Here is a 15,642-nt window from a genome sequence, read left to right on the forward strand (position 1 = left end):
GTGCCCGCTGTCCTGCGCCCACATTCACTCACAGACATGACGAATCCCTCGGTTTCCCCCACGCTCGCCGTCTCTCAGCTACCTGCCGTGAGAGAGCCGAGCGCGGGCGAACCGCCCGCTGTGATCAAAACACTCCCCGCCTCGAGCGCTGCAAATGCGGTGTCTATAATACAGCATACCGAAGCTCCCCGGTCGCCACTATGTCACGACCAGAGCTCCGATCTCATTCAACCCTTAGCTATGCACGCACATGCGTGGGCAAAGCTTCCCGGTGTATCAGAATGGGTGCTGAACATTATAGAAAGAGGCTATTCGCTACAGTTCGCTCGACGTCCCCGCCGTTGTGCGGTGCGAGTCGAAACCACGGTAGAAAAGGAAGTAGCAAGTGTACTTCGTACCGAAATTGCGAAACTGTTGAGCAAAGGGGCAATAGAGCCTTTATCTCAAGCTCAGAGCGAAGGGGGGCTATACAGCAGATATTTTCTGGTTCCGAAAAAAGACGGGGGTCTCAGACCCATTCTAGATCTAAGACAACTGAACGTAGCGCTTTCAAAACGCCGGTTCAGAATGCTCACAACCAAGAAAATCCTCGCGCAAATTCGCCACGGGGACTGGTTTGTGTCAATAGATCTGAAAGACGCGTATTTCCAAATACAAATAGCGTCACGTCACAGGCGATTTTTGAGATTCGCCTTCGAGGGCCAGGCTTATCAATACACAGTCCTACCGTTTGGCCTGTCCCTAGCACCCCGTACATTCACGAAGTGCATGGACGCAGCCCTCGCTCCCCTGAAACTTCGGGGAATGCGAGTTTTGAACTACTTGGACGATTGGCTGGTTCTAGCTCAGTCACATACGGAGCTCATAGAACACAGAACCATTTTACTCGAACATCTCGAGAATCTGGGTCTCAAAGTCAACTGGGCGAAAAGTTCACTGTCTCCCAGTCAGAGAATATCTTTTCTGGGCACAGAACTGGACTCGCTGTCAATGACAGCTCAAATATCGCTACAGCGCAGATTGACTATTCAGCGCATGACAGAAACCTTCCGCCGCGGCACTATAGTCCCGCTAAAGAAGTTTCAAAGGATGCTCGGTCTCATGGCAGCAGCATCCACAGTTCTCCAGCTGGGTCTGCTTCGCATGCGCCCACTGCAGTTCTGGCTACAAGCGCGAGTACCGCGTCGAGCATGGACTTCAGGTCTCTTTCGTCTCAAGGTCGATCAGGAATGCGTCTCAGCACTGATACCCTGGAGAGCGACCGACTGGTACCAGTCAGGTGTAAGCCTGGGGACTTCCTCGAGTGTGAAGGTGGTGTCCACGGACGCCTCCACCTCGGGATGGGGAGCACTGCTCAAGGGCAGACCGTTTTTCGGCCAGTGGTCAGAACAGGAAAAGCTTCTGCACATAAACTGCCTGGAAATGATGGCAGTCGACAACGCGCTGAGGCGCTTTCGTCCCCAAATAGCAGGACACCACGTCTTGGTCCGCTCGGACAACATGTCAGTGGTAGCCTACATAAATCGCCAGGGAGGCATCACATCCCGAAACCTATACAGGTTAGCGAAACGCCTCCTGGTATGGGCTCAGCACAATTTGCGCTCGCTCAGAGCAGCGCATGTGCCTGGCCACCTGAATGTGGGACCAGACAGACTGTCCAGGAACAATGTTCCAGCAGGAGAATGGTCAATTCTCTCCTTCCTACAAGAGCTACTGGATGAAGGCAGAGCCCCATCCACGCTCAAAGTCTATGTGGCGGCTATAGCAGCGTTTTCCAAACCAACGCTTGGTCAGTCACTAGGAAGGAACGATCTGGTCATTCGGTTCCTTAGAGGAGCTAAGAGGTTAAATCCTCCCAGACCTCCCTCAGTCCCCATATGGGACCTTTCTACGGTCTTGGAGGCCATGAAGGGTGCCCCATTTGAGCCTATCCAGTCAGTAGATATCAAACACTTGTCTTTCAAAACGGTGTTTCTTCTGGCTCTCGCTTCAGTGAAGCGCATAGGGGACTTACAAGCGCTCTCAGTGAGCGCGACGTGTATGGAGTTTGGGCCAAATGACTCGAAAGTCATACTCAAACCAAGGCACGGGTACGTCCCTAAATCCCTCAATACACCGTTCAGGGCCCAGGTAATTTCCCTGTCTGCCCTGCCGGTCTCTAACGAGGAGAAGGACGCCAGCTTCCTTTGCCCAGTCAGGGCACTAAGGGCTTATGTGTCCCGCACGTCTGTTTTCAGACAGACGGAGCAGCTCTTTGTTTCACTCTACGGACGTTCTAAGGGACTCGCCGTTTCGAAACAGAGCCTATCCAGATGGATAGTCGATGCTATAGCGCTGGCTTACACCTCTAAGGGCTTGCAGTGCCCATTAGGTGTCAGAGCGCACTCCACGAGATGCGTGGCCTCGTCGTGGGCTTGGTCTAGTGGGATTGCCTTGCAAGATATCTGTATGGCGGCAGGCTGGGCCTCCCCGTCTACATTTATAAGGTTTTATAACCTAGAGGTTCCCGCTCTGCAAGCTAAGCTGCTTTCAGTCTAAAAATCGGTACTGTCTGCCCCGAGTACGTCCGGCCCAGAATACCGAAATAGCGCGAGCAACGCTCGTTTAGATCGCGCAGCTCTATGGGCAATGTGTAAGACCCACTATATTCATCAGTCCAGGCCGGGGTCGCCCTGACTGAGTAAATACCATCACTATAACTGTTCTTATAGGATGCTGCATTACAGGAATGATGCTATTCTAGCCACTCTTCCTGGGCTCTCTGTGAGTCACTTATGATCATGTACTACATGAGCCCGGGCACCTGCCCTTGGGACTTTGGTGCTGGATCATAGCATGCACGGCGTTTTACACTGTTTCCCCTAGCGTAAGATATTACGCAGTACGAGAGTACCTCTCGTAAGAGAACGTACTCGGTTACTAACGTAACCTCGGTTCTCTCTAGAGAGGAAACGAGTACTGCGTATCTTGCCGTGCCTGCGCACGCTCCGGTTCGCTCCGGCGATGAAAAACCGGTAAGCTAGCCTTTCGATGCTATATTTATAGCCCCAGGCCACGCCCGTTTCGGCGGGACGTGACGTATGGGGCGCGAAGCGCCCCCATTGGTGATGACGTCACGATAGGGCCTTATCGATAGGCTGCTGCAGTTGCCGCAGGGCAGCCAATAGGCGCGCGAGCTGTCTCGCCTATGTCTGCATGCTGCCGCAACGCGTTTTACATTATTTCAAAAATAAGGATAATTTTTTGGCTTCAGTATCTCGCGGAAAAGAGATTTCCCCTAGCGTAAGATATTACGCAGTACTCGTTTCCTCTCTAGAGAGAACCGAGGTTACGTTAGTAACCGAGTACGTTTTCATGCGTAGTTTTCAATGCATTGCGTTTGTTAAAAATGTATAAAGAAACGTGATTGGTTGTTAAAATCACCAATCACTATGTTTGTTGGTTGAGTGGATGACCGTTTAGACGAATCTGGGCATGGGGGTGGGACTAAGCATCAACAATCGTTCCTGTTTGGCTCAGAGAAAGAAACCACATGTGTTTCCTTGACGAATCACTGCTGCAGATTTTGATGACGCAATCACCGGCACTACGGAGCCACTGAATGACCTATAGAGACACCCGTGATAACACAGGAAAGCTGAGAATCTCATCTTTACGGTGCATTTTAAAGCATACAGATTGGATAAGCGACTCAAAAGTTATTAAACATTTTAGAACGATAGTTATTTTATGCCGCGGGCGGACGTATCGGTCTTTAAGGGTTAAATGAGAACACTAGTGTACTATTTATGAAGGCTATATCCTTAACACCAAGCATGTCTGCTGACTCTGTTGATTTTCTCCTTGATTCTTTTAACTCAAAAGTTAAAAGTGCAATTGATGATATTGCTCCTGTGAAAGTCAGGAAGAAGAGTGGCAGACAAAAAGCACCTTGGAGAAACTCAACAGCAGTGCAAAATATGAAAAGACAATGCAGAAAAGCAGAGCGCATGTGGCGGAAGACAAAGCTTGTAGTCCATTATAACATCTACAAAGACAGCCTTCATGCTTTCAATATGGAACTAGGCAAAGCTAGACAGACTTTCTTCTCAAATATTATAAACTGCAATTTAAACAACACACGCACTCTTTTTGCTACTGTAGAGAGACTGACAAACCCCCCAAGCCAGATTCCCAGTGAAATGCTCTCAAACAGCAAGTGCAGTGAGTTTGCTTCTTTCTTCTCTGACAAAATCAATAATATCAGAAAGGTGATCAGCACATCCTTGAGTTGTGCTGGGGTCAGACAGATCAGACCACCTGAAAAAGTAGTAACTTTGTCTGATTTCAAAAAAATTGATGGCAAAATTTTGGTAGAAACCGTACAGCACCTTAAAACATCAACATGCGCTCTTGACACACTTCCCACATCTTTTTTCAAAAGTGTGTTAAACAGTTTAGAAGCAGATCTTCTAGAAGTGGTAAATGCCTCACTTCTCTCTGGGAGTTTTCCAAACTCCCTGAAAACTGCAGTTGTCAAGCCCCTCCTGAAAAAGAACAATCTGGATAAGACCATATTAAGCAACTATAGACCGATCTCAAATCTTCCTTTCATAGGCAAGATCATTGAAAAAGTTATCTTCAATCAGCTGAACAAATTCTTAAGCTCGAATGGATACTTTGATAATTTTCAATCTGGTTTCCGACCGCATCACAGCACAGAGACAGCGCTCATAAAGATAATAAACGATATTCGCTTAAATACTGATTCAGGCAAATTATCAGTGCTGGTACTACTCGACCTCAGTGCTGCATTTGATACTGTCGATCATAACATACTTCTTGACAGGCTGGAAAACTGGGTGGGGCTTTCTGGGATAGTCCTAAAATGGTTCAGGTCATACTTAGATGGGAGAGGTTATTATGTGAGTATAGGAGACCATAAGTCTGAGTGGACATCCATGACATGCGGAGTCCCTCAAGGCTCAATTCTTGCGCCACTCCTGTTCAACCTGTATATGCTCCCAATGAGCCAAATAATGAGAAACAACCAAATTGCTTACCACAGCTATGCAGACGACACACAGCTGTACTTAGCCCTATCGCCTAACGATTACAGCCCCATTGACTCCCTGTGCCAATGCATTGATGAGGTCAACAGTTGGATGTGTCAAAACTTTCTTCAATTAAACAAAGACAAACCTGAAGTTATTGCGTTTGGAAACAAAGATGAGGTTCTCAAGGTGAACGCATACCTTCTCTCTAGGGGTCAAACAACTAAAAATCAAGTCAGGAATCTTGGTGTGACACTAGAGTCAGACCTTAGTTTCAGTAGTCATGTCAAAGCAATAACTAAATCAGCATACTATCATCTGAAAAATATTGCAAGAATTAGATGCTTTGTTTCCAGACAAGACTTAGAGAAACTTGTGCATGCTTTCATCACCAGCAGGGTGGATTATTGTAATGGACTCCTCACTGGCCTTCCCAAAAAGACCATAAGACAGTTGCAGCTCATACAGAACGCTGCCGCCAGGATTCTGAGCAGAACCAGAAAATATGAACATATCACACCAGTCCTCAGGTCTTTACACTGGCTCCCAGTTAGATTTAGGATTGATTTCAAAGTATTATTACTGGTATATAAATCATTCAATGGCCTAGGACCTCAATACATTGCAGATATGCTCACTGAATATAAACCCAACAGATCACTCAGATCATTAGGATCATATCAGCTAGAAATACCAAGGGTTCACTCTAAGCATGGTGAGTCTGCTTTTAGCTATTATGCCAGCCGCAGCTGGAACCAGCTTCCAGAAGAGATCAGATGTGCTCCTACAGTGGTCACATTCAAATCCAGACTCAAAACACTTCTGTTTAGCTATGCATTTACTGAATGAGCACTGTGCCGCTGTTCGTCCGACTGTACTGTATTGTATTTCATTTTATTTTTCTAAACTGTTTTAATTATTCTTGTTTCTTTTTATTATTTTAATTTCTTCTATGTAAAGCACTTTGAATTGCCATTGTGTATGAAATGTGCTATATAAATAAACTTGCCTTGCCTTTATTTTTCTCTCTGACCTTTTTTAATTTAATAGGTGCAACCACATCCAATGTTCTAGAGAGAATGGTGCTCATAGTGCTAGTTAGTTCTTCTAGTTCATCTGTTTGTTTGGGTTCAGGTAGTCTCAGCCTCAGACGTCACGCCCACGGAACGTTGGCTAAACGTCTGATGCATATGGTACACTTAACTGGAAACACTTCAGGAATGTCGAAGTCGTCATCTGATTGGTTGAATTTTATCGGATTTCCGGGGGGCACGAGTGTCGCGTTTATTTTCGGTCCGCCGGGAAACAAATGTCATGACGCCAAAACCCCTCGTGGAAGAAGAAAGACGTTGTTTTTACAACTGAGACAATGAGCGCTTACCACGATCAACTAAACGCTGTATTTTCAAAAGTATGTGAAGTTCGCGGCTCCATTGATGCAGTAAACTTGCACAAGGTTCTTGAATGAATAATTTATTAGATGCACGCCGGTCTGTTATTGTAGGGACATCAACATTATATTGTCACGCCCCTAAATATGACGCGGTACAAAACAAACTGTGATTGGTTGTGTTACATGTCAGTCAAACGTCCTCTTGGGCGGTCCTTGGCCAAGAAATGCTGCGATAGAGTCCAGACCTTCTGCCGTCAGTCTGAAGGTCTGGCTATGCGAGACTAGGATTCAGGCAGCAGCTGAGACAGATTAGATAAGCAATTTGAGAAATTATCTATGGTGGATGGGAGGATTGTTCTGCCTGGTTGATAACGCGACGCCGCATGACATATTACAGCAGTACGTAATATGCAAGTTACCATGTAGTGATCAGTGACATCATCACTTTGTGGAATGATATCTATATCGGTTGGATCGGTTCCATGTGATATAATTAAATCGAGTGTATGATTAAGACGATGAGTTGGTCCGGTGACGTTTTGCTTGACCCCAAATGAATTTAATAAATCTGTAAACGCAGCCCCTAACGCATCATTTGGATTATCTACGTGTATGTTAAAATCTCCAACAATTAATGCTTTATCGACATTGACTAATAGGTCTGAGAGAAAATCTGCAAACTCTTTTAGGAAATCAGCGTAAGGCATGTGTGCATGTGATATAATGCAGCTGAGCGCGTCTGAAACCAGGCCTCGTTGAAAAAGGTCGTATTAGCAATTAAAGAAAAAACACGCAAACGAAACATGGTCAGGTCAAAGTGTCTGAATAAATTTTGGTCCCAAATTTTTTAAAATTTTACTGGTAGTCCACTGTGTGAAGGATTTTTGGGTATAATATGTCACAGTTTACTTTAAAATATAAAAATTTGCATCTGGTGTCTGAATAATTTTTGGTTTGACTGTATATATAAATTTTTTTCAGTGTTATTTCAATTAACGAAAATATTTTGTATGTTTTGGCTTTAGTTAACAATAACAACATTGACAGACATATTATAAAACCATTAATTTATTGTCAGTGATTAAAAGTAACAATGCTTGGGCAAAGGCTTGTGTAAAATAATCTGAGTGGTCCTGTACATCTTCTTACCATACTTTTTATTTCTATAAATAAAATATTACCTAAAAGACTTGCACTCTAGGCTAAACTGCATATGCACAAATAACATTTCTTGCTACTAAACCGCAGATACACCAAGAGATCTGATTGGATAACTCTTTTATGTTGACCATAATATTGCAAAGTGATGATTCGCTTTTTGGTAAAACCATTTGTGAGCAAAAAACATTGAGTAAATTAGTAGTGCTCAACTGAATTGAGGTTTTCTTGATTTGTAAGACCCACCAAATGTCTTTTACATCTTTGTTCTGTAGAAAGATGAGTCGTCTACCAATCATTCTCAATGCTCTTGCAAACCATATCATATTTTGCTCCAGAAACCTTACTGTCATTGATATTTCCAAATGAGTATTCCAGTGTGACTTCTTGGGGTAGGTTTGCACCAAATATAGCGCTTCACATCAAAGTCTTATAGTTCAGTTAAGGTCTCATCAGACCAGGGATTCTCCTCCAAGTCATTGAGTCTTTGACATGCCTTTTGGGCAAATACCAACAAAGAAGTGATAACAAAGACTTCCATCTTCCACATTCCTTACGAGCCAGATTTGTGTTTCTGTTCTTGAAGTGCTATTGTTGTCTCATGATAGTTTCTCCCATCTATTTTGTATAGAAATATAACTCTTTAGTGTTGCCAAACTCTTCTTGTCCAGACACCCAGTTCTGGAGGAAGTTCAATTCTTTGCAGATGCACAGTTGTTTCATATTTTCTCACATTCATAATGACAAAGATCACAGTGCTTCAAGGTATATTTAATGTGTCATGACTGGTATTTTTTTTAGACCTTTGCCTCAGATTTGATTATAATTATCCTTCAGTTCTGCAGTTAGGGTGTTGCCTTGGAAAAGAAGTGTGTATTCTCCTAGAGACAGGTGTATTTGACATTAGAGTTCTACGGCAAGGGGAAAAAATCTTCAGTGAATCATTGTTCCATGGTGCAACACTGTAGAATTGAGATAGTCCAAGGAAACTGAAGACTCGTTTATATGTGGCTTAAACTCATATATGTCGTTCTTTGATTTAATGTGCTGCAAAACTGAAGAAGAAGAAAAAATAATGCATACCACTGAATGCCATACCCTCAGTAGGTGGTCTGGTTTCACTTAAAGAGGGCAGAACCTAGTTGCGTTGAATGTCAATCAATAGATACTCCCAAATGAATCAATATTGGATCCATGACATCAGGACAAATGGCTACTCTGCAGCATTCCCGAAGATGTTTGCCTCAAACCAACACAAGGAAATTTAGTCCAAGTCCTTGGTGGCTACCCTAGCCTTCCCTAGAACTCCCTGCTGCTTTGACAAATTAGATTAGATTAGATGATTAGATTCAACTTTATTGTCATTACACAAGTACAGGTACAAGGCAACGAAATGCAATTTAGGACCGACCTGAAGTTAGTAAGAAATACAGCATAACATGAGGAGAGTTGAGGAGAAAACAAGGCAACCCCCAGACTATGTTCCAATAGGGAGTACAGTTTGGGGACAGTAAAACACCTCAGCACATTTGCACATAATCAGTACACAACATGAACACACAAGACTTGCAACAGGGGAGGGGAGAGGGGGTTGGAGGTAACCCAGCACAGGCAAGCAGCCATCCGGTCCTTCAGCCATTTCGGCGCTGGTCACAGACCCGCCTGTCAGACTGGTGGTAAAAAGCGTCGAAGGCGTGGGATGGGGGCTGGGGGTTGGTGATTGCATATCTGTATCTATGTAAGAGTTTCTGTATGTGTGGGCCTGAAGAGTCGCTACGCCTGGCATCCCAATCTAGGTGCTTCAGTCCGCAGGATGTCATAGCGAAACACAGCAGTTGCCATGGAGACAACCTTGAACCATTTCAACCTTGAAATGAATGTAGGGCGCAGTGGTACCAATCTGTTCTTTAAGGGATTTCTTACAGAATTGGATTTAGTCTCCTGGTGCCGAACTCTCGGGAGATTCCTGCTAAGCAGACCTAAATTCTTGCTGATGTTGGAAATATATCAGTTCGGAAAATTGAATGTCTCCTGGAAATGGCTTTAAGTTATTTTATGTTGTCATATGTAAAAGCTGGATCCATTGCATGGCACATTTAGATGGATTGTTAAATGGCTTAAATGTCTATGTTTAGTCATTGCTGTTTTCGCATTTGCATCAGTAGCATGCGAGGCAGGTTCACACATGGTTGTCATAAAATGATTCAACTGAAGTTGCCTTTGGCTAATATACAGCATGATTACTCTGCCTTCCACACTTGGGGTAGTCAACAGTACCCAAAAGACTTAAAAATTACTTTTAAGTTTTTCTTGCCAAATTCAGTAGATGACTTGAATCCACATGCAGGTAATAAGCAGGTACTGTAACATTCAGGAAATCAAGCGTCCTCACAGCAAGTGATAACATATGCCAGTGTTCATGTGCAATTTACTAATAACAAACTTGTTTAGCTGATACTAAAAGGACTTGAATGCTTTTATTATGGGAACAGTTCCCCCGAAGCAATACTGGGTTAATTGCCTTTGCTCACAATGTTGTTAGTTCATTGATTAACAACCAAGGCTTCAACTGAATGTTGTTCTTAAAAAAAATTTAAATAAAACTAATGGCAACTTTTCCCATAGGTTCCTCTGAGCACAGAGTGCAATAGTGCCATTATGAAGCTTGTGTACTGTCCTCATTGCCGAGGTCTGGGATCGGTCAAACCTTGCGTCAACTACTGCAAGAACGTCATGAAGGGCTGCCTGGCTAATCAGGCAGATCTAGACACTGAGTGGCAGAGCCTTATAGGTAAAGCAGAGATTATACCACATTAACTCTTACTCTTTTGTTGATTGCTTGATTTCTATTTTTGTTGCATCACACTGGGTAGCTCGAGACAGAAAACTGTCTTGACACTGTTAATTTGTCCACACATTCTGTTGTTTTCAATCAATCAGAAACCATGCTACAGGTGGCCTCCAGTTTTGGTGTCGAGCCCAGTATGGACACGGTGATCTATTCAATTCCCGTGCGAATCTCAGAGGCAGTTCTCGCCATGCAGGAGAACATGGAGATCTATACCAGCAAGGTTAGGACATTGGAATTAAGCATCTATTTTAAATTTGTGTGAGTGGGATAGATTGAATGCACTTGAGGTATGAGTTTAAGATTTATTGATCAGGTAAGGGCCATTTGTACAAATATACACGTTAGTTTGTGTTGCGTTTCAGGTTTTCAAGACTTGTGGGGACCGTAGTGAGGAAGGCACACCAAGCTCAATATCTGAGGAGCCAAAGAAGAAAGGAATTACAGTTACTGCCCTGGAATACAAACCCAGCCCCAAATCTGCAGCCAGACTGGAGGTGCAGGTGTGTGTATGTGTGGCAGCATCAATTTCTGGCCAACTTTTATGAGATTTATACAATGTTATTTAAGTGTGTGTGTAATTCCCAGGTCACAGACGTGTCAAGCAAACTCAAGGAAATGCAATTTTACTGGATCCAACTCCCTTCGGCTCTGTGCAGCGGTAAAACAGCATCCACAACCGGCGCTGATAAATGCTGGTACGGCATCACCAAAGCCAGGTTTTATATCTAAAATCTTCTCATTCTTCAAAGAGAGGTGTTCATTCAGCTGGTCAGTACGTGTAATTTGCAGTTTTATACTGTATATTCAATCAATTTACATGCTTCTCAAACCTAAAGAGATGTGCAGGATTTTGATGGATGACTATTAGGATGATCGCACATTATGAATTTATAGATCGTTACTCATGGTCAGTGCTGGCTTGACTGCATCCCTCCCTCTTTTTGCGGCCAAAGTCGTTAAATTGATTGTTTAGCTATCACTGCCACAGAACTGAACTCCCATTGCCCAAAGTCATCAGAAGTGATTAATCACTGGATGCGGTTTAGATGTGCGTTCATTTGAGAAGATTTAAGTAAGTACAGCCAAACAATCTTAATTTTTAGTCATCACTAATACCTATTAGCTTTGTATAACCAAATTTGCAATCTCCTGAGGATAATTAATGCATACTGGTATGTGATTACTTGGTGTTTGCTAACACAAGCATCCCTATTACTATTAGATTACTATTAGTCATAATTATGGTTCATGTACAGAAAAAGGAGGGACTTGAGACAAATTTAAAGACTAGAATATCATAGAGACTTGGGGACATAGAGCTAAAACACTGTAGCAACCACATAGCAGATCACTCAGAAAACCATAGCAACATAATAAAAACAGCTCAAAACATCACATAGCAACATCTCTGAACAACCTAGGAACATAGCAATGAATTAAAAAATACTCAAACTCTTTAGCGACATGCTAAAATCAGAACGCTAAAATAAGTGCACCAAAAACCATTTAGTATTATAGCAGCAGGTTTTGCTCACTCAAGAGCCACACTAGCATGACGCGTCGTAATCTAGTTTGTATTACTGATGTGCAAAACAGTTTTTTTTATTTCAGTTTAAAGGGATAGTTCACTTTGAAATTAATTTTTGGTATGTTTTAGCTAAGGGCATCCAAGATGTAGGTGTCTCTTTTTCCGCAGTAGTTTCAATTTTGATATTTTTAGGATTTTAGATCTGATCTGACGTGTACGCAGACTGGTGCATAGATATATACACTAGATGTCGCCTTGTCTACGGCAGTTCATTGGAACGAATGTCTTTAAGGCGACATCTAGTGTATATATCTATGCACCAGTCTGCGTACACGTCAGATCAGATCACTTCGACATGGCTGTGTATAAGAGGTAAAAACGATATAAATACTGTTTTCTCACACAAACCGCTCGTTTCGTGTCTTAGGCCATCAATGTGTACTTACGATGGGGAATTGTTTAATTTGGACGACGGGGAATTGTTTTAATTTGGACTCTGTGCATGCTCTTTGAGATAATGACCATAGACCTGCATTATATGACTGACAGACAAGAACGGTTTGACCTAAAAATATAAAAATTGAAACTACTGCGGAAAAAAAGACACCTACATCTTGGATGCCCTTGAGGTAAGCTAAAACATACCAAAAATTTATTTCAAAGTGAACTATCCCTTTAAGACCATAAATAGTCAAAAATGTAATATAAAAGCCATTAACATAATGTGCGTGACTGAAATGGTTCTGGAAAATTGATTTTTCTGCAGTTACCTCCCAGAGGTCATGGGTGATGGGCTGGCCAATCAGATTAATAACCCAGAGGTGGAGATCGACATCACCAAGCCTGACAGGACTATACGTCAACAGATCATGCTGCTGAAGATCATGTCTAACCACCTGAAAAATGCCCTCAGCGGCAACGACGTGGATTTCCAAGACACAAGTATGTAGCTAAACATGCTAAAGTGCTCAAATTAGAGCTGTGTAAACATCACTCACCTGGCCTCATGAGATGCACTAGCGACTGACGCTAGAGGCTGCGATCTTAAGCGTCCTTGTTAGCACGCCCACTTCCCATGCCGGAAACGCCGGTTTGAATCCCACTGGGAGCAGGGTGAGTAGAACCGGAGTGGTTAAATTTGGTGTCGTGACCCGGATGGGAGTGAGGGTTAAGGGGTGAGGGTATTGGGGGCAAGCTAGTAAGAGATGTGAGAGTAAAACCACACTCCCCTGGCCTCACTAGCGACTGACGCTGGAGACTGAGGCCTTTAGCATCCTGAGCATGAGAACAAATTTGTGTAAATCATTCAGCATCAATTTAATTTATTCAATTCACTAGTTCAGTTTGTTTTATTATTGTTACATGAATGAGGCCCAATGATGCAAAATTTGGCACGATTTTGTCTTTCCGTAGTATTCTGCAATTTCATGCTAATTAGATTAGACCATTACTTCTGTGACCTGTTTTGCACCAGAGTAATTATCATGTTTTTCCCATAATGTGCTTCTAGGTGATGATTTCAGTGGCTCAGGAAGCGGCATGTGTGCGGACCACCTGTGCATCCGTGGTAGACCTCCGGTATTTGGGCCGAAAACGGACAGGCCCAAACTCTATGCCTATAATCCTGAAAAAAGAAGAGTCAAAGGATCCGGAAACCAGATTCAACCCTCCGTCATCTTACAACATGACCACGAGAACAGGTGGAGAACAGGTTTTTTATGTTTTGTAATATGTCAGATTTTACATCAATTGACATCTTGTTTTTTTTACCTTTGAATGTAAAAAGAAGAACTGGACAGGGACAATACCGGTTTAGATTTACAATACGAGGTTCTCAGCCACCTACACGACTTACCCACAGTTCTTTGTTCTTAAAGTCACACAGTCACCAAGTCACCTTGTGTTTTATTTCGCCATGCTTGAGTTATGCAAGTTCGTCACTGCACAACTGTCCATTTTGTCTTAAATATTTCACAGACGGACATAATTACAAAGCACTACATTAGTCAAACCCCTTTTAGATAAAAAAATGAATGAACTTTGGCATGGACATAATACGGAAATACAGAATTGCTGAGTATCTAAGGAATTATGTAATGGTGTATTTATTTTTTAAACTGTTCATTTGGTTTAGTCCACAATTATTTTGTATATTAACAAGTGTTTTATGAGTCAATACTCATAAAAATGTACTAAAAATTTCAATTTATTTCACACCAACATCAAAAGAAATTGTTGCATAAAAGAAAATATAGCCTATATTTTATAGGACCATTAAGATTTATTGCATTTAATGTATGATTACTTTCATAATTTTATTTTCACAATCATTTTTCTTTAAACTTTTCTTAATAGTTTTCCTCATCTGTACTTTTGTCCTGTTTTCCATTAAAGCATCTAACCATTCTTAAAACATGCCGAATTTCTAATTTGTTAGATTTGTGAAATAAAATTCACCCACACATTATAATTAAACATATATTCTCAGAAAATGAAATTCATGCAATTTGAACTTAATTTATTAATTTTGTTTTATGGATTAATTATCAGAATTCATTTTGATTTTAAGGAAAATCTGTTTTATTTTCAGAACTTTCATTTTCATAATTTAGCCCATTCTGCCTCTGAAAAAAAAATCATGCAATACATCATGTTAGTGTATTTTATATATAAATATTATGACTGAACTGGGTGATTTTTAATAATTACTTACTTTAGATTAATGACATTTTAGTGAGATCTTGTACTTAATTTACATTAAATTAATGCAAAAAAAACAAAAAACTAGCCTTTATTTTTAATGCAATTTATTTTATTTATTTTTTGGTGTGAAATATGACCCAGATCTGAGATGCTCTTGTCTGAAATTGTAAATGTAAAACAACAAACTTCCGAAAGACAAGAATACGCAAAATATTTGTTTCACTCACCTCGATGCAAACCCTTAACTTGCATTTAGAAACTTATGGCTGTATTATTGCTCAGTGCAGCACAAATTTATATTCGTAATGAGTACTTTCAGCACCGATGTCAAGTTAAATAGAAGCATGTGTCAGCCTTGAATTAATTGATTTGCCTTGAATGGAATTGCATTATTGCCAAAGCCAATGGGAAGCAGTCACTTACAGAATGAACAGTTTTAAAATACCAACTGTCACTTTTAATAAAAGCTCATAATAAATTTGACGACTTCGATTCCAGAGCAATATGATTCATTTAGACTTGTGGCAGTGATGTTTTAAAACAACTCCAAGGATTTGATTCAGAATCGAGGGATTTCCGATGGTTTAGACAAACATAAAAAAAATTTAAAAAACATTCCTACAAAATGTCTTGGACAATATCAGCATCTAGTCCCTAAATTTTGCATTTGAAGGTGTCAAACGATCTTTGTGTTTCTGATATTCGTTTCTAATGACTTCCTTTTTTGATGCACAACTAGAGCTGGATCCACAAGGACCTGGTTCAAGTCAGATGCGAAATGTAAAAAGTTGTGGAATGTAAACGCAGTTGAGAATGTACATGATGTAGTGTACCATCTCTGTCACAAGAAGGTTCGTTTTTGTACTCGGTTGTCCGGTATAAACGAATAGCACATTGTATACTCTTAGTCTATCGCATGACTCAATGAATGGACATTGAGAAGGGCTCAAACACAAGCGTAATGTGTTTCAGGTGA

At 41.7% G+C, this 15,642-nt stretch overlaps 2 protein-coding genes across 2 annotated transcripts in view; both read left to right on the forward strand.

The window, feature by feature from the left end:
• The window catches only part of LOC309475442 (glypican-1), a 116,867-nt gene extending 101,563 nt beyond the window's left edge, over positions 1-15,304 (forward strand). Inside the window, exon 10 of the transcript XR_014197653.1 lies at positions 13,675-15,304. The gene's annotated coding sequence lies outside the window, so the exon portion shown is untranslated. The remainder of the gene's footprint in view (positions 1-13,674) is intronic.
• On the forward strand, positions 9,818-15,642 carry LOC309475401 (glypican-1-like; the record flags this gene model as incomplete). Its single annotated transcript, XM_082138163.1, has 7 exons — positions 9,818-10,375; positions 10,525-10,655; positions 10,798-10,935; positions 11,021-11,151; positions 12,730-12,905; positions 13,474-13,663; positions 15,639-15,642. The coding sequence occupies exons 1-7, from the start codon at positions 10,243-10,245 to the stop codon at positions 15,640-15,642; spliced, it is 903 nt and encodes a 300-aa protein (XP_081994289.1). The 5' UTR covers positions 9,818-10,242.

This window comes from Leuciscus leuciscus, assembly GCF_965113295.1.
Source record: "Leuciscus leuciscus genome assembly, chromosome: 15".
NCBI lineage: Eukaryota > Metazoa > Chordata > Actinopteri > Cypriniformes > Leuciscidae > Leuciscus > Leuciscus leuciscus.